The sequence below is a fragment of the Alligator mississippiensis genome, chromosome 4 (assembly GCF_030867095.1).
Source record: "Alligator mississippiensis isolate rAllMis1 chromosome 4, rAllMis1, whole genome shotgun sequence".
Lineage (NCBI taxonomy): Eukaryota > Metazoa > Chordata > Crocodylia > Alligatoridae > Alligator > Alligator mississippiensis.
Genome location: NC_081827.1, coordinates 251,828,921 through 251,854,946, shown reverse-complemented (window position 1 = coordinate 251,854,946; position 26,026 = coordinate 251,828,921). Strand labels below are relative to the sequence as shown.

The 26,026-nt window shown below is 50.9% G+C and overlaps 1 protein-coding gene across 6 annotated transcripts in view; it reads left to right on the top strand.

The window, feature by feature from the left end:
* Window positions 1–26,026, top strand: part of BIN1 (bridging integrator 1) — a 120,141-nt gene that overhangs the window by 51,772 nt on the left and 42,343 nt on the right. For 4 of the 6 annotated variants that reach the window (XM_019480259.2, XM_019480258.2, XM_019480261.2 and 1 more), the window contains exons 2-7: window positions 2,438–2,518; window positions 9,065–9,119; window positions 9,582–9,676; window positions 16,297–16,392; window positions 21,443–21,550; window positions 24,519–24,611. In XM_019480259.2, coding sequence (XP_019335804.1) covers window positions 2,438–2,518; window positions 9,065–9,119; window positions 9,582–9,676; window positions 16,297–16,392; window positions 21,443–21,550; window positions 24,519–24,611 — 528 coding nt within the window. The remainder of the gene's footprint in view (window positions 1–2,437; window positions 2,519–9,064; window positions 9,120–9,581; window positions 9,677–16,296; window positions 16,393–21,442; window positions 21,551–24,518; window positions 24,612–26,026) is intronic. The other 2 variants (XM_019480260.2, XM_014599429.3) reach the window with 1 other exon arrangement.

The following is a 26,026-nucleotide window of genomic DNA, read 5'->3' as shown; positions in this document are numbered from 1 at the left end:
AGTAGGCGGTCCTCCGCCCAAAATAATTGCCTGCCCCTGTTTTAGTGACTCCTGCGGCTCCAGCCATACGAGCTCGTGCTTCTACCTTTTTGGAGGTCCTTGGCTAAATCGATGGTCATAAGCAAGATGCTGTTCAGAGTCGTGTGTGGCTTTTCTTTTTTTTTTTCTCCCTCTTGCTTTTGCATGAACACCCCTGAGACTCCCACGTGGGAAGGTTTACGAGCAGCTGGAGAGCAAAATGCCACGACTCTGACCTAGATAATCTTGGCGCAGCTTGAAGAGGGGAGAAGGCAGACCAGGTGCTAAATGACTAAGCAGATTTATCCCGTCCGAGTTGCCGTACCTGCCTGCTGCCTGTGACCTTGGGGAGACGAAGGTTACAGGCCATTGCAACGGCCTGTGTCAGCAGAGGGCTAATTTAATCCACGTGGCTGTTAAGGAGATGGGCCAGCCAGAGAGCATGCAAAGGATTGTTGCACGAGACGTTGTGGGAGAAACAAAGATGCCTCCCAGGATTTGTCTGCCCCGCTCGTGCAGCACCGAAGTCATCTTAGTCCTGCTGCAGGGAAAAAGCAGTTGCACGTCCCCCTTGTCCTCACTGTCTTGGTGGAGAGTTATTCCAGTTCCCTGCTGCATCCATGTCAGCTTACCCGCAACAGGTGGGGTCTTTCCCTGCTCACCTGTTTTTGAGGCTGTTGTTCCCTTTATGGATGGGGAAACCTCGGCCTGTCCTGGAGTCGGGGAGAGGCAGAGGCGGTCTCTGCTTCTGCCTCTTAGCGCTCGAGCTGGGCTGGCATGCTAGCGGTGGGATGCAGCAAGGCATGCAACCCAGGCAGCTGGATAGATCCAAAGCTGCTGCTTTTTTGCTGGGTCCTGGAAGCAGCTTTCCTGGAGGCTGAGGAGTACCAGCCCTTGGCCAAAGAGATCCAGAAGGGATCCAGGAGTCAAGCATCTGGGTGGATGAAGGGCCAAGTGATACTGCTGATGGTCTGGTCGATCCTTCCCCAGCAAAGGTGCATAGCTTTCTGTCCTTAATAGCTCTCTTTGAGCCTCCCTGCCTTGCTCATCCTGAGCAGTGTTTACTACAGATGGAAGCGATCGGTGGGTTGATCCTGAAGCAGACGGTGCCGTTTGGCAACGTGCGTGTTGTGGCCATGGCCAGCCACTGCCTCCCGCCGTGGAGTCGTGCGCGCAGGGAATGAGTGTGCTTGGAGGGCCGCGTGTGTCAGATCTCTTTGCAGACATCATATTTTTGCTTAACAAAGAGATTCTGTTTAATGAACCGGGGCTGGCTGAATTAGTGCCCCTTTTACCCCTGCCAAGGACCTTTGACCTGCCCTGCGACCGGTGCCGAATCAGTTCTGGTCTTCCCTGCGGCTGAAATCTGTGCGTGCGACACGCTTGTTATCGGGGTCTCCCCTCCTTTCCTGTGGGAAGTGGCTTGTTCAGAGGCCCAGGGCAACCCTTGCCTGTGCAGAGAGCCTGTTAAAAGGAAACCCTTGATAAGACAAGTGCCCAGATAAGGGCTCACTCAGCCTGGGGAGAGCTGCATTGCTCGTGTCTGGAAAAAGCAGGCGGTTGCTGGCGTCTGTAATGATTGTGGGTGGGTGTTCGTAGAGCGGCGAAGGCCTGGCAGGCTTTCTCTTACCTCTGGCACCACAGAAAGGTGTGACTAGGAGCCTCCTTACCTGTGATGATCAGCCAAGTTGATGGAGGCTGGACATGCACCTTGCTGGGATCATTTGATCTCGGCGGCATCCCTGCTCAGAGCAAGGGGGTTGAACTCGATCGTTCAAGGTCCCTTCCAGACCTTCGTTTCTCTGATTTCTAAAATGTGTATGATGAATTGCTTCCAAGCTTGTGCGTGTGGGTGAGGAAAGTAGTTTTCCCTTCGTGTCCTTCCTTTTCCTTGTATAGTCTCCAGATTTCCCTTCCCTTTTGGGGGACAAGCACAGTCCTGGGAAGAGGGGGAAAAAATCCCCCTGAGCTGGACTGGATTGTGTGCACCGTGCCGCCTTGCACAGTCATTCGGACTTGTGCAAAGCGAGTGCAAAAGCCTCTTTGCACTCAGTAACTTTGCAACTTGGGGGTTAGCCTTCTCAATCCTCCTGCCTTCGCCAGCGGGGAACAGCTCTTAATAAACAGGAAGCCTGTTTCTCCTGACTCATTCTCCCCCTTTCCTGAAGCGGGAAGGTGAATCCCAGGCCGCTCGCTCTCCGGTGCAGCTTTCCCGGCTGAGTGGGTTCATCCTGACTCAGTTTTTTGTCCTGTATCCAACCACAAAATGCTGAGCAATAAAAGCAAGAGAAATGATTTTCTCTTCTGTGTTCCTGTCTGATGAGCCAAGACGTTGCAGCGGTTGGCACCTGCCTCTTAACCCTCTTGTTGTGGTCACGCGAGTGCCATGTTTAAGCCCTGTCTTGTTCCTTTCCCGCAGGTCCTCCAGAAGCTCGGGAAAGCCGACGAAACAAAAGATGAGCAGTTTGAACAGTGCGTGCAGAACTTCAACAAACAGCTGGTAAGCTAATTAGAGATCTGTAATTGCACACGGGGCCCTTGCATTGCAGGGGGCTGTTGGAAACACGTGGGCAATTAAGGCGTGCACACACGGAGCCAGAGTCCTATACAAGTCACCCACTCACCCCAATCCACTTGGTGCTCATATACATCACATTGCACTTCTCTCTTTTGGTTTCCTAGCTGATAACCACATACGAACCAGGTCACGCCCCAAAATTTAGGTTTCCTAAAATCAACCGTGATTAGAAATATTCCTATCGGAAAACTTTCCTTAGTACGTTTCAATTAAAAACGGGTTTGCCGTACGAGTCTGCGTCCTGCTGGAAACCAGGTCACAGCAGGAGCGTTATTGTAGTGCAAGCGAAAGAGACTCGGACGTGAAAAGGAAAACTGAGCAGTGGGTAGTTTCACTTACCGAAGTGGTGTGACACGCACCAAAAAAACAGCATAAAAGGGGAAAAAGGAAAAATGCTGGCAAGGCTGATCAAGCCCAATGCATGGCTTCCTTTCTCTTCCTTGTGTAGTATGTGTGTGCCAAGTACAACTAACTTGTGTGTGTGTGTGCGTGTGTGTGTGTGGGGGGGTTCGTTGTTGTATGTCAAAAAAGTAAAGCTATTTGTGCCACACAGTAGAAAACACTTTGATATTTAAGCTGCTCGCAGAGGCATCCCCTCCCAAACCAGGTGCATCCTTGACCTAGAACTATTTTTTCTGTATTTTAGACTGGAGGGATGCTGGAGGACTTCTAGCCCAAAGCGAGTGGTTTATGGGGAAGGGCTGATCGAGCTGAGTGCGACACCCAAACCTCCTCCCACAATAATTGGGGGGCAGGTGAACTGCAGCGAGGGTCAGAGGGGCCTGGGCCTGACGGCGGTGGGTCTACCTGGAGGAGGGGAAAGCTTGCATGAAGGCCTCCTGCTAGGCTGCAGGATGGTATCCCAGGCCAGTGGTGAAGGGCTGTCAATTTACACCTTCAAGTCCAGGCTGGGATGGGACAAGTCTGCAGCTGGGGTTTTCGCAGACATCAGAAAGGCTTTAATTTATCCTGGGGACAGAAGGGCCAGACAGTAGTTATAGCATCCCTTTGCTTTTTCAGACCAAGCCCTGCTACCGCCCGTCAGCCGCTCTGTCTGGCTCCCTTTCTCAGGTCCACAGGGCTGTCTTCCACCACTTCACCTCCTCCCCTGGATCCCTGGGTGGAGAGGGCCCATTTCCATACACAGCTGCCCTTGCTGCCAGTGCGTGCATGTATTCCTCACCCCTTGTCAGCATAGGGCTACCCTTCTGCAGCCAGTCCCCCAGGGAAAGGACCTAGTAGGATGTGTGGGACAACTGGCCCCTGAATATATCTGGGGCCAACTATTGCTGCCTTGTACCCAGTGCACAGCGAGATGCAGAGTTGCGATCCCATCACATCCTGCATGTCAGCTGAAATGGATCCCTTTTTTACTGCTGGTTACTCAAGTCTGGCGAGGTGTTAGGACTTAGCTTATAAAATCAAGATATCGATCCCTGGAGGCCCCGTCCTTTCCTGGGCAGTGGCAATAGCTGATACTCTGGAAGGAAGTACAAAATCCGCTTTCACCGACTGGGGCAAAGTGTAGGGGGCTGAGCTGTTTCTCTCCGAGTCCTTGCTGCTCACGCAACGTCCTGAGGTGCGACTTACCCCTGCTTTTGTCTTCTATAGCTAGACCGGCCATAAGCAGTCATGGAGTTATTCAGCCTTCCTAAAAGAAATGCCAAAACCACCTCAGACCCTTAAAAAGGGTTGCAGGGAGACTTTGCACCCTGCTTCAGGAGGTTGAATCAAAGACGAGCAAAGAAGCCTTTCCCTTTGAGCACCAGTCTCACTGCAGATGAGAGCGTCTCAGCTCTCCGCTCGTGGGGGCAGGACAACATGAATTGTGCCATTTAGTTGAACGTTTGGATACCAGGGACTGCCACTGACTTACTATACAGCCTCTGGAGAGTCACGTCTTCATCTCTTTGTACTTTAGTTTCCCCGTCTGTAAAGCGGGGTGATGGCTGTTCCACGGGGAGTGCCGTAGCAATAAATGTGCTCAATTTTCCAGCTTTTTGGAGAATGTTTGGGGCTGAGTAATTCATATTCTGCTGGCTCAGCCAGGGTTGGAAACGGACTCTGCCTCTTACACATATTGTGAGATTTCCGTGGCCTTTCCTTGCAAATAAGCCTATTGCACATCAAACTCAGGCCTCTGATGTCTTGCAGAAGATCGGTGTCCGGGCTGGCACTCCCCGAGGCCAGAATTGGCTTGGGTGTGTCCAGAATAGTCTTGAAGCAGGTGGCAGGAGAGGGGATCTCCAAAGATAACTTGACGGCACTTGTGTCGCTTGATCGCACGTGGTGCCCACGAGAGGGGTCACATCAGTTGCCGTTCTATGCACAGGCTATTTGTGGATACAGGATAAGTGTAAAACGAGCTCTCTCCTTCACTGGAGGCATCCTGTGGTTTCCCCAGATGGCAGCTGGGTGGGCACGGGGAGGGGTACCATGCTTTGTATACCTCCTGTGTCCATTCAGAGCGGTACAAGAATATCTCCCTGTGGTCTGTGAATGGTAACAGCCCCCTCTTCTTCAACAGATGGGTTCTGCTACGTGACACACGAGCTGAACGCAGTTCTGCTTCTGTGGGGCCACAGATGTCCTCACAGACCGGGTCTGCGAGGGCCTGACGGGCAGCATCGCTGGTCAGTTTTACCTTCTCCTCGTGATGGGCTCAATTCGGCCTCGAACCGCTGAACTAGTCCCTTGGAGCCCTCCACCCTCTCCTAGACATGTTGCATCAGGGCTGAGCTCTAGCTAACTCTTATAGTTTGTGCACAGTCAGGTAGATGGATACTCTGGCTGGGAATCTCCTACAAAACTTGGAAAAGACCTCATAAATTCTGAGAAATGACTTCTAGGACCAAATTTTCAGTGGACCTATGTAGTGACATCCTCCAGAAGTGGGGGACGTATTGTTTTATGTGCACAAAGCTGAGACCCTTGCTGGTTTTGCAGGCCCAACTAAGGGAATGCACTGGGGAAGAGGCTGCCGTAGTTGCAGAACTAGCTGCACCTCTCTCTGGTTGGTCTGAGTTCACCCCCTCTGGTGTCAGGGCTCGCACCTTTTCCCTCTGCAATTTTTCTGCTCTTAGATCAGCCCAAGTTTCCTGTGGATCAATGGTTCTTACTTTACAGGTCCAGCTTGGTTCACCACCTGCAGCTCTTCCCTTTGAGACTTTGCATGGGTGCATCTACATGTTCATTAATGTGCTTTTCTTAATGCACATTAAATTGAGTACCTCCATTGTGAGGTACTAGAAAAAGGTGCATTAGTTTATTTTAATGTGCATTAGCAAAAGTGTATGGTTGTTTTGTGATGCTTTAATATGCATTAAAATAGGCTAACGCTCATTAAAGTGCATGCATAGATGTGTCCAGTGGGTAGGGAAGAGTAGCGTGACCAGCCAGGCTTCTTAAATCAAACTGGTGCTTATCATTTGGAGTAGGAAACGAGCAATTAGAACAAGGTTTTCAAAGGAGCAGGCACCCTGCATGCCTATCTATTACTGCTAGGCCTGTGATTTTCAACTGGGGTGCTGCAAAATCCCTTTCCGGGTGTTGCCCAGACCCCTTGATAGCTGTCAGTGCACCGTCCTGTCTAGACAGATGTAAAGGAGGAGACATTATTGCTGCCTGCAGAAAGCAGGTAATGTATATAGCCAAGAAAGGCCGTCACCAAAGGTCCTTGGCAAACTGCTAGTGCTGATAATAAACACCGGCACCTTTTCCGTACGTGTGAGCGAGCTGCTTTTTAAATACAAAAACCCACTTCTGCGTGGAACCAGCGATAGATATGGGACAAATGAAGGAAATACCAGAGGTGAGGCTGGATTGGAGCCTCCGATTCCCAAAGTCTTGAAAGTTCGGGAAGTTTGGGGAGCGTGGAGCACTCTCTGGGATACTACTGCATGCGGTGCGTGGTATATGTTCAGGGATATCGAGTCTGCTAGCTCAGCTAGGTGCTTTCAGAGGGCTTGGATAAGAGTAACCATGCATTGCAAGTGTAGGTCTGTCTGCTAAGAGGGATAACACAGCCAGGGCCTGTGGAAGGGCCTGCAGACCTCTCCTACCTGTATCCTGCATTGCATGATCGGTCAAATGCATTATACAGTATAGAGGAGCGCCTTACTAGGAAGCGCAGGGCATTGATGAATGAAAGAGGGTGGTGATATTTTCCCATTGCTATTTGTTAATCCTTTGGTATGCGGTGGTGTGTCTGCATGTGCACATATAACAGATATAATCATGTGCACTAGTAGTCACGTGGTTTTTCTGAATCCTTTCCCATGCTGCACTTGCTAGGTATTTCCCTCCGGTTGTAAATTTATTGTAAGCAACTTCTCAGAGCTTCCCCGTACTCATGCCTGACTTTGGGGGCTCTGGGACTGGGTGATGAAACCTGCACCCGATGGAGGTTGTGTCCTACCTGTTGTGGTCGTGCTAGGCCTCGCGCAGACATGGCTGCATTTTCAAGTGCAGCCCCTAATTTTGGGAACCCCCATGTTATAGCTCTCCAGCTGGAGACGTTATGACGACTGAGCGCAGTGCCTGGGGCACAATCATCCCCGAGGATGATCTGCTGGTCCTTGGGGCTTGAAATTGGACCACCGAAATTGGAGGTGCCCAAATCAGAGATGACTTTTGGAAAGGCGGTCTCTGGGGATCCCATGCCCACGGTCAAAGTCCACTTGGGAAAGGGATTTTTTTTTTTCCTTTTTCAGTGCAGTCTCTTATGGCACAAGTCTCTCTTGAATTTGGCAGTGCCAAGACGAACATGGCGGTCTAACTTTATAACTGAAGAGCCTGTTTTGTAGGGGAGAGGGGGCGAGTCCAGGCCAAGAAGCAAGCACCTTGATGGAGGAGATGGATGGAAAAGAGTTGCTTTGAAGTTGGAGGTGCCCTATGGGCTCCTTGAGCATAGAGTGGGAGTCGGGCTATGTTAACCTGTGGCCTCCATGTGGGAAGTGTAAACTGGGAGGAAGAAAGGAAATTAAACGCAACAAAGTGCATGATGACGGTGCAAGGACTAGCAGCCTCCCTCCGGCACTGCCCTTTGAAGTTTCACAGCTGCACCCCGGGCTAGGAAAGATCAAAAGCAGGCATTTGATGTAGAGATCCCAAGGGCCTTCTCTGTCTTTTCCTCTTGCAATAAAGGTCTCTGTCTCTCTCCACCGCCTCGTCCTTCCTTCTGTACTGATTTCTGGTGTTGTCTTGACAAATGCTCCCATCCCTGCAAAGAAAACATCCTCAGGTCCCCATCTCACATCACCGCACTGTCTCTGCTGCGCTGGACCTGCCTCTCTGCTGCCTAGTGCTCCTGCTGACATTTGCACCAGGTGGTATCAAGTGCCACCGGTCTGATTTGATTGCATTTTTAGGCCTCCACAGTATAAATGCAGATGACACATTGGTAGGAAGAGAATAAGTGAGCACGTAACTCTGTCAGGAAAAAATCATGTCACTCTGCATGATTATTGATCTTTCCTAAGTAGTCAAACTGTGTGTGTGTGTGTGTGTGTGTGTGTATATGTGTGTGTGCATGCACGTGTCCATGTCTGTGTCCACATGTTTAAATCTGGTCTAAATTTCAGCCTAAAAGGGTCTGAGACCTTGGTCTTATCTCAGTTCCCATACTGCATCCAGGCTGTGATACCCCCAAAATCAAGCCAGAAAGCTGGTTGTTTCTTAGCTTCTGAATACATTGAAACTTGGTTTTAGCAAGGGAATACAATTTTAAAGAAAAGCAATCAATTTTTCCTATTTGATGCTGTTGTTTTGCTTCCCGGTAGCTTCTCTCCTTTGGGAAAGTGAAATTAGACTGCTCAGCGTCCTCAATGCGGCTGTGTTTAGGGTATCCATCGTCAACCCGTCAAAACTCGAGCTGTTCCCAACAAACCCTGAAACAAAGGATGTGCTTTGGGAATGGACAGCCGTGCCCTTGAACTGCTTCGGAGGGGAGGAGCAGCTGCCACTCGCTCGGGAGCGTGCGCCAGCTGTTACGATGCAGCTGTTCGTCGGCATGATCCTGTAGTGAGCTCACAAGTGAGCTCAACTTCTCCGTGAGCCTGGATGAGGCAGAGGGAAAGTTGCAGTGGCTCTGCCGCACGCGTGTTGCTCCCGAGTCGTGCAGACATAACAGCAGTATCATAACAGCTTATCAGGAACCGCTGACATCAGTATATCAAATCTATACACTAGATCCCCTGCAACCTACATTTTGGACTTCCTTTAATAGCCTGACAGCTTTTCTCCCTCTTTGGGGATTGGGGCCCATTGCACTCGTGTGTCTTGTCCTAGCTTGAATGGACCATTTCTTAGTCCTAAACTGGTTCTTCTGCCATCATGTTGTATGGGGCAGTTTGGGGGGGGGGAGGTGTTCCCTTCCCCTCGTCCTCAGCCCCTCGGTGCAGGCGAGTCCTGCACGAACCCTTCCTTTGCATCTCGCAGTAACGCGCTCTCTTGTCTTTGCCGTCACAGTCAGAAGGCAGCAGGCTGCAGAAAGACCTTCGAACTTACCTGACTTCCGTCAAAGGTAATGTCTGTGCAAATGGAAATGTTTCTCAACGTGCCCAAAGCAGAGGTCTCCCAGCTCTGCCTCTGCCTGCCTTGTGCTCCCCACTTTCCTAAATGGGTTTTCTGGTGCAGGGAGCTTGGTTTCTCCTGTCTTGCTTCCTTGAATGGCAAGAGGTGGCTGTAATGAGACCGGCTTGGTGAGGAAACATCCAGCTGGCAGGGTGTCTGCCTGTCTTGCATGCTGCAGTAGTGGACCTTGGGGGCGGATGGCTGCAGCATGGGCATCCTCTCCCTCTTGTTTCTTACCTGGGCTAGCTGTAATCTGGGCTGTACTAGCAAGGGTCGCTCTTGCCAGTATTTTGCCCAAGGCAGGGAGCGTGGTAGCATTACTTATTCCATGCCGTCGAGTACGGGTTGCTGAGGAGGGGGGGCCTCCCACGCGGTCCCCTTCTGTGTCTAATGCCCCTCTCCTCTTTCCTAGCAATGCATGAGGCCTCCAAGAAGCTGACCGAGTGTCTGCAGGAAGTGTATGAGCCGGAGTGGCCCGGGAGAGACGACACGAACAAAATAGCAGAGGTGAGACGCGGTGCGAGGCAGCCCTTGGGAGTAGAGGATGGGCAGGGTTGAGGTCTACCAACTCTGCTCCGCTTGGGAGTCTCGCATTGACCCGTCCTTGTGGGGGTAAGCATCTAGGAGAAGAAGAGGTGGCTTCACCGTGGGCTCGGCTTTCTCTTGCACCTTCTGATGCCCAGGTCTAACCCTGCCTGCCCTGCTTATGAAATGGGCTTGTATCTCTTTCCTCTCCTTAGTACTTTGACTCTCTCCTCTGAGTGTTTTTTAGGAGACCTGTTAGTATCAAGTATTGCTCGTCGCTTTAATATTGCATACTGTCAGTGGAGATGGACTTCTTCCTATACTCTCCTCCCACAGCCAACCTCCTTTGTCTTCATTTCAGATGTTTTACAGCTAGATTGCTTTATTGGAGGGAGTGGGGAACTGCTTTTGGCTGGTAACTAGCTAGCTGCTAATGATCAGCTAATGACCCATGCAAATGCTAATGCCTCGTACAGGTGATAAATGCCTTCTCTTTCCCACCCTTGATACATACTGGGACTTGCAGCCATGTCCTTCAGTTTTCTTCCACTGTTCATAAAATAGCCCTTTGGTTACAATGCTAGAGGTGTTTCTTAAGGTCCAGGTTTCAGCTATGAGCTTTCCTTGTCCTGCTTCCAGGAAGCTAGTCCAGATGGATGCAAGTCTTTGGGATAGTACTGATCTTTTATCGTGGACTTGCATACTGCTTAAACGTTTGGAGCTGCTGGGTGCGACCACTAATAAACGGTGCATTGAAGCCTCTTTCTTCCCTCAAATTATGGTCTTTTATTGTGGCAGGTTGCAAGGTCTAAGGCACCGTACGAACCGTGCTGCCTTGGATATGTTGGATATTTCCTACCAGCTGGTGGTAGGAGATGTGATGTCTGTGTTACAGATTGTGGGGGAAGCTGCCTGTCTCTCTCTCCCTCTATTTATTTATTTTTTTATGGAAAATTTTTCCTGTCCCAGGTCAAATTAGCCAAATCAGGTCCAAATCTGTTGAATCATCCAAGAACCACATGTGGCCCAGCTACCAGCAAGCATCCTTCACCCTGACCTGGGGCTTTAGATGCTTCCAAATCCTGTGGCTGGCATCCTATGTGCAGGCCCAAGCCCGGAGACTTGGGGTTCAGATGTCCCCGAGTGGTTGCAAGAGCCACCAGTGGTTGCAGGAGCAAGCTGTGGAGGAGTCTCTGATTTCCATAAAGTCGGCGTGTAGCCGAGATCCTCCCGCTGAAAGCTGGCCAGTGGGAAGCTAACTGTGAGGGTCTTGTAGGGAGTCCTGTCCGCAAGCAAACAAGGGTGCAACCCTCCACTAAATAGTGCCATTTTAATTGCATTACCTGTCAGGGTACTTCCCCTGCCACCATTGTGGTCATGGTATTTCTCCTGCACCCACTATGCATGATACTGTCCAAAGCCAAAAGGCTCATAAAGCTGTCTGCCTCTATGTAAGACCAAACTGGTGAGTGTGCCCACTCTTCTAGCTCCTGCTGGCAGAGCCATACCATCTCGCTGACAGATAGCAGGTGATAGATGGGGTATGTGGGATACCCATACCTTCTGCCCTCTGTCACGTGCCCATGGTGCAATGCCAGCCCCACCGGCAGAAGGGAGTCATGCAGAAGTGCTGCAAAGCCACCTGGAGCCAAATGGTTGTATGCATGTAGACCTACTGTTTACAGGGTCACAACATGGGTCCCGTTAGTCCAGAGGCGATGCTGGACACAGCATGGGTCCCCTTAGGGCAGAGAGGCGATGCTGAGGGGGAAGGTTAACAGGACCCCTGCTCCTCTCCCACGGCAGCTTCCATCATTCGGAGGTTTAGGAAGTTCGGCGCAGAGGCTTCATACCCCTCTACCGTGATCAATACCTGCTGCGAGACCTTTCCTTCCTGAACGTAAAGAGTTATTCTCCCAACCCCCTTGTTTTCAGAGTACCCCCACGGCCCTGAGCTTCTCCTCCTGGCCTGCAGCTTGTCCCAAGGACGAGACCGAGTCTTTATCTTATCAGCTCCGCTGCCCTTGCGCAGCTGCAACGGGAATCTCTGCCAGCTCCAGGTGGCTTTCTTTCGGGGTGTGAAAGAAATGTCAGGTCTCCCTTCCGTGGGGTGTGTTATCCTGCCATTGCACTTGCTGAGAAATCACTTTTCACCCAAGGCAATCGGCAAGGCAACGGACAAAAGGATTTATGATGTCGGAGAAAATCATCCAGATAAACTGACCTCTAGAAGTTTGATAACAGAATAAAAAGGCAAGTAAAGGTTCTTGACAGGGGGGTTACCGCCGAGCCCGCTGTCAGCATTGCTGGTATGTCCAGAAACCAGCTTTCCAGCTGATTCTGCCAACCCTGGCTGCGGGGGACTTGGACTCCCCAAAACCAGGGATCCAAAGCCTCCGACCACCTTACAGACAGCTTTTATAATGGCTATGGCTCAGCACCCCCATCGGCACTGTCCCTGTTCCTCCCAAATCTCCACGCTGCCCCAGGAGCTTCTCCCCCAGGAGACCGGGCGTTTTGTGGTTAATGGGCCATTTCTCATAGATACCTTTGCTATAGAGGAGTTGATTTCCCCATTACAGGCAGACAATAACTTCTCCTTTTGCCACTGTCTGGGAGTGGCAATTCTCCTTGCACTAGTGACACAATACCAAGAGATATTTAGCAAAGATATTCTGTCCACTCCCTTAAGTATGCATCCCTCAGCTCTTTGGGTAAACCGCGTCCAGAATTGCAAATGTGAATACAGATGACATAACATAATCTGCACAGTATTAACAGTGACATAAATGGAGACAGCATAACGTGGGTGTTTCAGTGAGACCGCACATGCCGCATCGGTGAAATAAATACAAGAAAACATTCATGAGTCCCAGATCCTGGTGCGGTTCCTAACACCCTCAATGTAAAATGTCAACTAAAATTACAGGGTGGGGAAGTGTAGGTTTTCCACAGAAAACCAAACTGGAAATTTCTATCCTGAAATCGTAGACCATGAAGGTTGGAAGGGACCTCAGGAGGTCACATCTTTAGTCCCTTGCTTAAAGTAGGACCATCCCCAGTTAACGAAGTAGGACCACCCAGGCCAAGCCTTTGACTACCCAAGTGTTAAACTTCCACAGACATGCTCCACAGAGCTTCAGGGGAACGGCAGTTTGGGTGGCTCACCCTGGCCACCTTTTTGGGGGGGCGGCTTTTGTGTTTGGGGACAGCATGCCCAATGCCGAACTACAGCCCCCGTCTTGCTGAGCCACTGTGGTGCATCAGATTGGACTGGATACCAGGAGACAGTCTAGGCACAAGGCATCTGAATTGGGTCCTCCCTGAAGTGCTTTAGTCGCTGAACTGAAGTCTTGGTCTTGGAATAACAGAGCGCAGTTTTGGGCTCCCCACTTCAAGAAGGACGCAGGGAAACTGGACTGGATCCAGAGGCGAGCGACAAAGATGAGGAAGGTTTTGGAATGCAAGCCATTCAAGGAAAGGCCGAGGGAAATGGGCGTGTTTCGCTTGGAGGAAATATTTGAAAAGCTGCCATAGAGAAGAGAGAGAACAACTTTTTCCCTCTTGCAAGAAAGGATGAGATAGGAAGCAATGGCTTTAACTTGCAGTAAAGTGGATTTAGATTAAATCTTAGAGAAAATCCTCTTAATTCTAAGATAAATTGGACAAGAGAACAAGGTGCCCAAGGGAGTTGTGAATTTTTTATTTTTAATTGGAGCTGGTCATAGCAGTCCGCGAGTCTTGGTCATGTCTCAGTTGTTCGGCAGCTGCCACTGCTTATTCCTCACTGGCAGTCCTACTCCTCTGCTCATGATATCATAATTGACTTTTGGTATTCAAGGCTTTGTTCTGCTGCCCATCACATTCAGATCTGAGCTTCAGAGATAACTGTCATGCTACAAAGGCAAATCTGAGCAAAGTGAAGAAGCAACAGCTGGAGACTCTTAAATTAGTCTCTGAGGTGCCACCCTGCTCTTCCTCCTACTTGTGGCAGCTCAGGTGGGAGCCAGTGGCTATCAAAACTGATATTTCTTAATCACCCTTGGCCTTGGAGCCTCCTGGGCTTGGGCAATCTTGATTTATGTCAGTGGCTTCTCAAGTTTATCGAACCAAGTCCCCATGGCTCAATCCTAACTTCAACAGGAGCTCTTTGTGCCTGATTGGATGTGTGCACACTACTCAGCTGCCTTTGTATAAGCAGACTTTTTTCTGGAGTATCCAGAGAGGGTGGGAGTTCAATGCATCTTAGAGCCCACAGGCAGACACCTAAGAGAAGAGCCACAGAAAGGTATATTGTTTGCATGTATTTGGGTGTGTGCCTTGAATGCAGAAGTACCCAAGTGGGTTGGATATGTTGGTGAGCCGGGAATGAAGATCTTTAACAATAGGCAGACAAGGTTCTTTGGGTGAATCTGATATCTTTTATTAGACCAACTTAAATAATTGAAGACAATTATTAAGCAAGCTTTTGGGTTCAAAAACCTTTCGTCAGGCTAAGGAAGTTTCTGCAGTTGGTGTGTGCTCTTCCTGAGTGGAACGAAAAGTAAAGCAGCTATGTTTTTGTTTCTAATTGTTGCAACAAAGATGTGCAAACATGTTTTGCAATTAGGGCTGTCAGTTAATCGCTAACATGTGCAATTAACACACTAAAAAAATTAATGAAAGAACCAATTTAACATAGATTCATAGATGTTAGAGTCAGAAGGGACCTCAATAGATCCTCAAGTCTGACCCCCTGCATAAGCAGGAAAGAGTGCTGGGTCTAGATGACCCCAGCTAGATGCCTATCTAACCTCCTCTTGAAGACCCCCAGGGTAGGGGAGAGCACCACCTCCCTTGGGAGCACATGCACAAGCATGTGGCTTTGGAGCCTGCACCTGGGCTCTGCTCTGCCGCTGTCACTGCTGCCTCTGGGCCACTCAGCGGGACAGCAGTGGCCGTGCACAGGACCACAGGGCAGCCTGGATGTGGGCTCCAGGCTGCTGCAGCAGGAAGGTGGGAGGAAGGGTGAGCATGTGCACAGGCACACATGAGCGGCTGCAGCCTGCATGCAGCCATGAACACAGCCTGGTGGTGTGTAGAGCAGGGCCCAGCAGGTACGTTTGAGGAGAAGGGACCGGGGGTGAGGGCAGATCGAAGCCCCCATGGTGAGGGATGGAGTGGGGCAGGGACAGGGGCTGGGGTGAATGGGGCCTTGGGGCTGGGAGTGGGATGGAGCCATGGGTGGCTTGTCCAGTGGCGTGGGGAGTGTGTGGCTCCCTGACACTGCATGCATCCCTGGGGGAGGCAAGGGGAGTATGCGCGTGGGGCAGAGATGAATTGCACACCGTGGGCTGCTGCTCTGTGTCCTGCTGCCTTTGCCCCAGGAGCCACTGCCTGCCCAGCGGTGGGAGGTACAACATGGCATTGTGCAGCTCCTGGGCAAAGGCAGCTGGGTGCAGAGTCCCAGCCCACACCGGGCAGTCTGGCTCTGCCCTGCACACAAATCCAGGAGGGGCACGTGCCCCCATGCCTCCCCCGAGGGTGTGCACAGCGGCAGGGAGCTGCCCCCCCCAAAATACCCCTGGATGAGCTATCCATGGTTCCATGACCCACCTGGGCCCTGGGGTTGCATTCACCCCAGCCCCTGCCCCATACCCTCTCTCACTGTGGGGGCCTCGATCTAACCCCTGCCCCTTCCCCTCCACAGGCTGCTGGGCACTGTTTGTACGCCTGCCCCTCACTCCCAAGCCACAGCCCCCCCAGCCCTGCTGCTGCCCCTTACTCCAGACCCACGGTAGCCCGCATCCTGCCAGGGCATGCAGGCCCCTCCCCCACACACTTACCTCCCAACCATACAAAATACCTGCATCATTTTGCATCATTTTGAGTCTTTCTGCACATATTTTTGAGTGTTTAGCTGTGGAATTAAATCGCGATTAATTGTGACTCATTTTTTTTAATCGGACAACTAATCGCGGTCAGATTCTTTAATAACCTGATAGCTCTATTTGCAGTGTGACATACCAACAGGACTGGTGAGTACTGGTGCCAAGAAAGAAAGATCTTCCTTTGGTCCTGTTCTTCAGGCTGTCCCTTGGGAAGGGATCATCGGCTTTGGCTTGGGGGTAAAGCAGCCTGATCTTCATTTCTATCCCAGTTGCGTGGGCTGTGCTCTCAGCATCTTGATCATTGAAGTTGGTGGGAGTTTTGGAAGCGAGTTCGGTGAGAGCATGAGTGAGCGTATACTGCGGTCCCAGCTTATGCTCCAGCTGTAAGCACGGTCATTTAGGACCCTTTGGTGCTACTGATAAAGTTCCCTCCCAGGATAGGAGAGAAAATGTTGTGGGGAGGGCACACAACCAGGTACCCAGTTGGGAGTATGGTCTAGTAGATGGAGGGAAGTAGCAGAATCAGGACTCCTGGGTTCCCTTTCTGTGTTTCATATTCGAACCTGGGCAGGTCAGTTAATCTCTGCATGCCTCCTTTCCTCCAAAAGGGAAGAGGCAAGTGTCTCATTGGGGCACTGGGGGTCTTAACAACTTTATTGGAAAGTGCTCGTTGGCTGTGGAAATATATACCGTTGTCATTACTGATTGGGATGCTCCTTTTTTGTCTTGCAGAACAATGACCTCCTCTGGACAGATTTCCATCAGAAGCTTGTGGATCAGGCGCTCTTAACCATGGACACTTACCTTGGCCAATTCCCGGACATCAAAGTAGGGAGCTCCCCTCACTCCTCTTCCACTGTTCGGTAGCATTGCGGGGACCCTGCGGGTTGCAAGTGGAGCTTTGCACGAGTCTTCATCTTAACATGCCATCATCTCTTATCATGGGTGTGGGGAAGAGGATGTGGTACAGGATTGCCTTTCGGGGAATTAATTCTGGCCTCAACTGGCTGAACAGTGGAGATGGTTCAACTGCAGTCTCCTCTTCTCTTTTGCTTGGAGGATAGCTGCATTAGCAGCTGGGGCTAGTATCCGTGGCGGTGCATTAGAGAAGGAAGAGGGGGGACCCTGTTGTGCTGGAGAGAGCCATGCCCGTGGTGATGGTGTCACGACTGGATTAACATGCCCAGCAGTGGGATGGGCTGTGATGACCCAGGCTGTTAGGAGAGTTGGCTAGACGCAGCGTGATAAATATTTACTGGTTTCTCCTGCCCCCAACTCCCATCCTTTGGAGGGTGTGGAAAGCAACGGGCTGGGGTAGCTGGAGTTAGCTTAGCGCTTCGTAATCCACAGGCTTTCAGCAGTTCCTTGTTAGCAGAGCATATCTGTGTCAGAAGACCTGTTGTGTGTCTGTGTCCTTAGAAGAGAGGGCTTCCGGGTCTACCTGTCGTGTCAGGGAAATGAAACCAAGCCGGACAAGCCATCGTTCTTGCCCTCCTGCTACCTCCGCTCCTTTTGTCCCAGAGATGCATTGACTTAATCGAAGGGCTTTTTGGTGGTGCACCAGGGTGTGGGGAGGTTAGCCTGATTTTTTGTTGCTTTGTGCAGCATAAGGGGTATCTGGATCTGTGCGCCTATATGTGCAATTCCTTTCCCAAGCCAGCACCACGCCATCATCACTTCATTGATGACCATCAGTAGTCTTGATTCTTCTCTTGTATAAGCAAAAACAGCACGGGGCATGCAGAGCCCGGCCGTGTGCAGCCTGCTGAGCCCCGGGAAAACACGACCCACGACAGCGACTGCAAGCAGGCAGTCGGCGTTAAAGAAGCGCACTCCAAACACTCCTTGTCTTGCATGTCCACCCAGCGCAGCCTCCACTATTGCCAGGATTGCACCGAACGGTGCAATGATCCTCTTGGGAAAATGTGGCCGGGATGGGCCAAACTTCCTGAGAGGTTGCAGCTCTGAGTTGCTTTTTACGAAGCTGAATTTAATAGGGCCTGCAATTGTTCAGAGCGCAGAGCCCACGGGAAGATGAAAAACAAGAATATTCAGTAAAATACAACCTGTCATCCCAATGATCATGCTTCATCTTAGGTTTTTTCCTGCGTTTTGGCTGATGTTCATGACTGGAGGAAGAGGGCTTCTGGGTGACGGCTCAGGATCAGTGTCAACCCTTTGATTGTCTGAGTTTTTAGCCTTGCTGATATCTTCCCTGGAAGCGCAGAGCAGCTAGTGCTGCCGGCCAATGTGCTTCAAAGGGTCAGGCTGGCGTGGCAGGGAGATGACTGAGCCGGTCCCCAGCAAGCTGCTTCATGGGGGAGGGAGGTACTGATGGGGGGACGTCTCTATTCCCAGCACAGGATCTTAGGATATCCTGTGAGTTTCCCTCCTCCCGGTCCCGTGTCCTCCAGCACCCGTTCATGTTTGGGAAGGCCACACAGGAAGTGTCTTTGCCATATGGAAGTGCTTGGAGCAATGTCTCTATTTGGGAGGCATCGACTTGGCTCCTTCCCAGTGAAAACAACACCTCCCCTCCCTTGCTCCCTTGTTGTTTTACCTTAAATCGTTGGATTTGTCATTGTTGTTTCTGGAGGAAAGTACCGTTTCGGAGGTACTTGCAGAACAAGCCTCGGTCATGGAAAGCCCCGTGGGGGCTTGGCTTCCTGGAGCGTCTTACCCCCATGTGCTCTTACAGCCTGCCCCGCACCGCACCGTAGAGGTTGAACAAATGGAAAGTCAAGTCCTCCTCCAAGCGGCCTCCCCCTGGGGCTGCGACAGCGGCAGTCCCCTATTCGATGCTCCTGTGTTGCGACTAGCAGCGCGGATGCTCTCGCATTGCTCTTGTTAGACTTCGGGGTCCGTGGAGATGCAGAAGGGCAGCGTGCACCTTCTTAAAGTTACTGTTTCAGGTTTGCTGCAGGCTTACTATTAGAGCTTTTCGAATCCCCTAACTCGAATGGGACAGCATTAAGGTGTGAGGTTGGAAACGTCCAAGGAAAATGATGGCATTTAGGCACCTAAATCCCACCATGTTCTGTGGGATCAGGCACCTAACTCCCTTCTGCATCTTTCAGAGACCGGATGTAGCCGCAAGTGTTGCATTATTGACGGCTTTCCCGGTCCCCAAGTAGCATTGCAACAGAGAGAAACGAAACCAATCACAGGCTTCGTTAAGGCCCTTTTCTCATCAAAACAATGCCCACGTCTTGCTCCTCTCCTACAACTCGCCTCCTGCCGGGACCCACGACATCGTGTTTCTTGTAGTCAGCGGGGCGCTTCTTTGAAAGTGTAATCCTTACGGCGGTTCTGCCTTTAAGCCCTGTTCAGCTGGGATATGCCACTGTCCTCTTCCACAGCCCGAAGAAGCGACTTCCATCAAGTTTGGCTTGCTTGAGGGCTAGAAACCATTATAAAAGGTATTACAAATACCACATCCGTGTGACTGAATGGCTCCCTTTTGCACAGGTATTTAGAGGTGCCTCAAAGGTGACTTGCAAAAGGGAACAAAAAGTGAGTTATATGACATAACAAAAACCAAAGAAATGGGAAGTGCTTGAGTAAGAAGGAAAGACCCATTTAGCTGGATACCTGCCGAACAGGTGGGAAGAAAGCTCTTTTTAAAATATTGAACAGCTAGGTGGACGTGTCTACACGTTCATTCATGCACTTTAGGTAATGCACATTAAATCTAGTACTTCCATTGCGAGGTACTAGAAAAATGCATGTTAGCCTATTTAAATGTGCATTAGCTAAAGATCATGGTTTTTGTGATGCTTTAATGCGCATTAAAATAGGTTAATGCGCATTAAAGCACACATGTAGACATGCCCAGATACCTTCTCTTAAGTGCAGAGTAAGCTCAGGATCAGCTCTCTGGACATCTCAGACTCCCAGACATGGGAAAACCTTCATATTCCCATTCTTTTTAAAGCTTAAAAGGAAGCTAATTACAAAACTTCAAAAGCCTTCCAACGCTCTTCCACCCGTCTTAAAAAAAACCAAACCCAAAACCACCACAAAAGAGGACAAAAAATCCCCACTTTTTTTTCCTCCTCTAGCAGGTCACTGGTTATGGTTTCCTTTAATAGAAATGTTGCTTAATCATCATTTAAGTTTTCTGAGTGGGGTTTTTTGTTTGATTTCCTGGCAACACAGTCCTCTGAAGGATGGAGCGGGTGAAAGGGGAGCGAGTCTCTTCTGGGTGCCGCTGCATTCAGGGACGCTTTGATCAAAACAGCCTCTGAATCTGTCTGTGCTGAGGTTTCTTTTTAAGCAATTTAAAAGTTGCCTCAAAAATGCCAGGCTGCATGTGTGTGACCAGAAACCTCTGCGTGTCTCCTTGTGTGATTTGCTGACCCATCGGGAGCTGGGCCTGTCCTGCAAGAGGGCTGAATGCAAACCCTCTGCTGAACAGACGTCCGGCAGCTGTAGCAGACATTTAATTAAAAGAACAAAAGAGGGTGATGAAATGAAAGGACAGAGTACAGCTGTCTGGCAGACGGGGAGTGCGGAGAGCAGCCTGTCTGCACCCGATAACCATCGGAGGACGAACCGGGGAGGAGACTGCATCCGTCCCCGAGCGCAGGGCAGAGCCGCCACTTGCAAAGCTAAGCCCGCTTTTGGCGGAGCACAACAGAGCAGAGCCTGACCCTGGGTGGCCGTCTCGGTCGCTTCCCAGCCCCGCGTGGAGGCAGCTCAGGGCAGGCTACGCACTCCTGTCGGGAGAGTTAAATGCCTAAGGAGGTTATTTTCAGAAGCTGCCAGCTGAATAGGGAGCTGCCGGATGTGCTGGGGAGATGAGAGGGGCTCACGGGGCTGATCCGGTGCGCCCGATTCATGGGCCGGAGACTGATGCTTCCCCTTGCTTGGCGTCCTCAGCTGCAAACCCTCCCCAGGAGTTAGTTAGGACAGCTGCTGAGGAAGCTGGTCCCTACCTGCTGAAAGCATCCTGCTTGATTGTGTCCCCCCGCTTAGTCTTATGGGCGCTGGGCAGCACGCGAGCTATGGTTTTGAAAAGATCAGTGCCTGCAAGGTGGACGTGGGTGCCATCTGCTTGGGAGAATCCCTTTCGCGCTCGCTTCTCCTTACTCCCTTCCCCACGTGCAAAACATGGGTGAGCGCTGCCCAAGGGAAGCTGCGGGGGCAAATGCATTAAAGACGCTGGGGTGCTAAGATGGGGCGGTAAGGGTCACCTCGCAGGTACCTAAGGTAGGAAGAGTTCTGCGATAAACCCGCATGGCTCTGCAAGGGTTCAGGTCTCTGTGCCAACAAACCTGATCCCAGGACCAGACCATATGCCTATGCACTTCGGGGCAGGCACCGTGTCCCAGCCATGCCTGGTGCTCCAGAAGTGACAGCGGAGGTGCAGGACGATATGCCAGTGTTTCCTTGCGAGACGTGGGGATTGCAATTGCCGCCATCGACCTCCCAAAGGGAGTGAGGCTGAACCCTGGAAGCAGGGGTGTTGCACTCAGCCAAATGAGGGGTGCAGGGCCAGTCTGCAGGCTGCATCAGGCCCACAGACGGGATCCGTGTTTTGGATACAGGTGCCCTGGAGTGCTTCACAGACCCCCGCCTCCGAGCGCTGGCGTGGCCGCTACCTGCAATTCAATCCCGCAGCAGCTTGCTGGGCTCTCCGGCATGCCCTGCATCCTGCCTTTGCAACCCACGGGCCCCGCTGGGGCCGGATAATAGGGCTCCAGGAGCCGGATCTGGCCGTATCTTTGACAGCCGTGCCGTAAGCACCTGGAAAATATTGTATGTAATTCTGCCCAAACCTTAGGTTGGCAGGGTAGGCTGACGCGGCGCGGGCAGAGCAGGGGTGTAAATGCTGAGGGCTTCAGTTGATGTGCTCTGGTCTTCCTCTCTCCCTCAGTCTCGCATCGCCAAGCGGGGAAGGAAGCTCGTGGATTATGACAGTGCCAGACACCATTTTGAAGCCCTACAAACCGCGAAGAAGAAGGACGAAACCAAAATCGCCAAGGTAAAGCCCCGTTCCGCGGGGACGAGGCTCGGGCGTCTTGTCATTTCTTGCAGTCTGCGATAACTTTGGGAGGAGGTTTTCAAACACATTTTGCAAAGTGTCCCCGGATGCTGTTTTTGTTTAAAGAAATGGTGGGCAACGATAGAGCCACCGGACAGCTTTGTTTGGCCGGGTGCTGCCCATCGGCTCCTTCTTCCTCTCCGTAGGAGAAGGCTCTGCAGTGTTTAGCGGGGGTCTTCTCTGCAGGGTACAAAGTGAAGCTGTCCAGGACACACGGCCGGGAGATGGTGACCACAGACGGCCAAATGGGAAAAGGAAGGGAGGGTTTTCTGGGGACTGCCCAGACCTCCGAGGAGGAAATCTGGATTCCAGTTCCTGCTCTGACACGGGATGCTGGTGTGCCTCAGTCGTCCCAGCTTTAAAACAGGGATGAGATTTGCAGTTTGGGTGCTGTGCATTGGAGTCTGTGAATATTTGCCTAGTGCTGTGGGATGCCCTGGTGAAGAAACGCACAGCAGTGCAAGTGGAAGTATTATGGCAGAGCTCAGATAGGTTTTGTAGCCCGGTGAAGACGAGGGTTTACAGACCAGCTGGGGTGTTGCATACAGCCAGACACAGGAAACAGCTGTGCGGGACCACTGAGACACTCCGCCACGTTCAGCACCCCGCTGTCAATGCAACCCAAATGACCTGAATTTGATTGCATTTGCCCTCGATCAGAGCGGGCGCAGCGCAGTCATGGTTCGTTCGCAGCCTGTTTGCTGCTGGCCATAAATCTTCTGGTGAATGGTGCTGCTTTTTCCGACTGGGAGGTGACGTGGCCAGCTCCGGAAAATAAAACCAGGTTTATCCTCCATCCCCACGCTTCCCTTTCACCCCTCTGAGACTAGTGTTTGAGACACGTCGTTAGCATGTGTTAGCTCGTGGGTTCGACAAGCCCAGTGTGTTTGAGGCAGCATAGATTTGGATGCGCTAAGCTTTTTGAGAAGAATGCTAGGTTGCCCCTTGCAATCGGCTTACGTGTTGTAAAGGTAGCTGGAGAAACCCCGATCCCACAGATCTCAAAGGGGAATTTGGCCGTGAGCCTCGTCTACACTAGATGTGTTGGACATTTTAGCTGATGCATTTTTTCAGCCTAGTCCAGGCGAGGACGTAGGGGAGGGATGGGCTATACGAGGGCTAGGGGTATTGGTTCTATGTCGGGGTGGGCAAAATGCGGTCTGCAGGTTGGATGTGGCCCGTGGGGCCCCTAAAAAATTCAGAAAATTAATTATCTGCCCCTGGCTGCCTGTCATGCAGCCCTTGATGGCTTGCCAAAACTCAGTAAGCGACCCTCCACCCAAAATAATTGCCCGTCCCTGTTCTGTGTGGACTTAGTGGGAAGGGAAAGAGGGTGTGAGAGAGATACGGAGAATTGGATTGACAGTTGTTAGAGGCTTCTGGTTCACACCTAAATGTTTTTTCCACCTACCTGGCCCATGTGATTGCTCAGACAAACCTTGGAGCAGTAAGAAGTAGTCTGCGGGCATGTCTACATGTGCAATAATGCGCCTTAATTACAGCGCATTAAGTTTAATACCTGTTATGACAGATACTAAGTTAATGCACCATAACCGGCGCTACTGTGCATTGGTGCAAACGAACACTTTTTTGTGTGACGCTTAATGCTCATTGGACTAATCTACTGCACATTAGCTCATTAGCACATTTTTTGCCAGCCGTGCTAATGTGTACCAGAATGAGTCCAGCGGGCATTAAGCATCCCGTGTAGACGTGCCTGGTGTGTCTGGGGACTGCTGGACTGATTTCCATCCAGGTGGCAGTTTTGTGCTTAGGTGATCAGTTGGCAGCACTTTGTTTTAAACAGTTGGTCTTCAGTCTTCTGGGGGTTTTTTGTCATGCAATGAGGATAACCTGACAGCAACAGGGTGCAAGCAGCTGAACCGTGGATGCTCCCGAGTCCTTGAATCATGGAGAAAGCCAGTATCCCACACGCAAGGAGGTTTTAGTCGAGCGGCTCCATGGATTGACCGTTCCTCCGTGCACGTTAATATTTCAATATTCATATTAATATTGCCTGTTAATATGCAGTCTGATAAGGAATATGATATAAAGACTGAAGTTAGTAGCCAGGAGAGCAGGTTTTGTTCCAGGCTCGAGTGTTCAACAGATCCGACAGTGCCTTTCCAATGGTCACCGTGCTGTGCCTCAGTTTACCCTATCTGGAAAATGGGAATGAGGCTACTTGCCTGCCCTTGCAAAGTGCTCTGAGATCTCTGGGTGGAAGGAACCATAGAAACCCAATGGGTGGTTATTAAATTGCAAAGGTGTATTGCTATTTAATGTCTTCTGAACATCCCAGGGAAGGAAGGGCCCCGGCGGGTCATGCAGTCCAACCCCCACGCACGGAGGCAGATCCCGTCTTAGGACAACACCAACAGCAGCATAAATCCTTCTGCAGGCGTGCAGCTCCTTTCCCCCTTTGCACAGCCCGTGTGCGGCTGCCTCTTCCCCTTCAGGCAACCTCCCCGTTACTGCTGAGCTGACAACACGCCATTAAAAGAAAGCGCCGTGGCCGTCCGTCATTGCATGCGGATAATAACGGTATCTAATTAATCCCGGCCTCTCTTTAAGCAGCTTCACAGCAAGCCCTCGGCCCAGGGTATTTGTGCGCTAAAGTCACTAACAATTCGTGCCTGTTGCTCTTTGCAGCTGGACGGCTGGTAAATAGTGTCCCAGCCCCCGCGCCCTCTCTCACCACGTCGGATCATTAATTACCGCTGCACTTGGCATGCTCGGAGGGATTTATAACTGATTGCCCCCTCGACGTTTTGTTCCTCTCTGGCCTTGGTGACGTCGGGCTGACCCAGCTCATAATGCTCTCTCTGTTGTGATTTTTATTTTCTAACCAAGATGTCTGTCTCTCTCTCGTTTCTTTGTTTTTCTCTTTCCCACTCCCTCCCCCCAGCCTGTTTCGCTGCTTGAGAAAGCTGCGCCTCAGTGGTGCCAAGGGAAACTACAGGCTCATCTCGTTGCTCAAACTAATCTGCTCCGAAATCAGGTGATTGCCACCCTACCTGGCGCTAACCCTGCACGTGCTCTTCTCGGCTCTAATCCCGTCCCGTGCAGCCGATCGGCAGGCAGCGTTCACTCTAGCTCCCCTTCAAAGCGTGTTTCGATCGTCCAGGAGCCGATCTCCGACCGGTCGAACACCGCGGACACGTGAAATTGCCTCCGAGTCTGGGCCGGTGATTTTACCGGGCTGTAAAGCTATTATGTTTTGCCCTGTTTAAGTAAAGCGATGGGGAAAAGAGGATGCGGGGGAAGATCAGGGCAGATCATCTCACATCTTCCCTAGTTTTATTCCCGTAAGTGAGAAACTTAGGAGGATGGGTCGTGGTTCAGCAAAGCCGTACCTGGGTATCACCATGAGCGTGGTTTATATATTTGTGCAACTTCAATGCAAAACTTTCCCAGGGTGAAATCCAAATGTCCCAAATTTTTTTGCTGGGAAAATGTCCAGCGATTTGGGTTGGTCGAACAACGGGCACGAGCTTTCCGAGAGGGCTCGGAGCAACGTAGAAACCTAGGGGATTGCCCAAGCGTGCCTGGATTTGGAGAAACACGTTTTCGTGATGGAAATCTCCCTTGGCGCTTGCTTTCTTGGCAAGTCTTTGGGGAAGAACAGCAGGCGCTGACAGGGGGGGTTAGGGTTAGGGTTAGGGCTAGGGCTAGGGCTAGGTAGGAAGGAAAACAAATAGCGGTGATGGGAAGAGCAGTGAGTCATTATCGGGACTGACTCAACTACCTGCTTATCAGTGCTAGGAGGTCTTATCTGCTCACGTTCAAAAGCTCACACTTCCTCAAATGCCTGGTAAGTGAATCATAGGTTACAAGCCACTGCTCTTACCTTTAAAGGACCTGGGGTTTCCACAGCCCTATTTTGACTTGACAGAGGCCAATAAAACAGTGGATGGCCTCATAAACTGTGCATCTGCTGGTGCTGTTTGCAGTCTCTCGGATGCTGAACTGCAAGGGAGGAAAGGCATACAGTTCCTATGGAGAAGGCCTGCAAGGGTTTCTTGATTTTTCTTTCAGGGCTGTTTCTTACCTTAGAAATATTTGTAATGTTCTGCTGGGTGTTTTTTGTTGTTGTCATTTGTTATTTTATTTTTTGGCTGGAGGCCTTTTTCTTGGAGCCTAGAGAACTGGAGAGGGGACATTTCTTAGCCCCAGATCCAAAGACTGCATGCCGCCTCTTTAGAGACTTTCTTTAAGAGTCTGATTTAAAGAGCAGTTTCACCAGTCCCAACTGATGGAAAATGAAGCCAGGTCTCAAATATCACGATCAGTTTAAAAATCTCATGCAAAATTACAGATCCATTTTATTTGTCCCGAGCATGTATGGTATTCTGGACTTTCTTCACTAACAGAAGAGCTAGAAATTTACTTTGACTTAAAAAAAAACAAAACAAA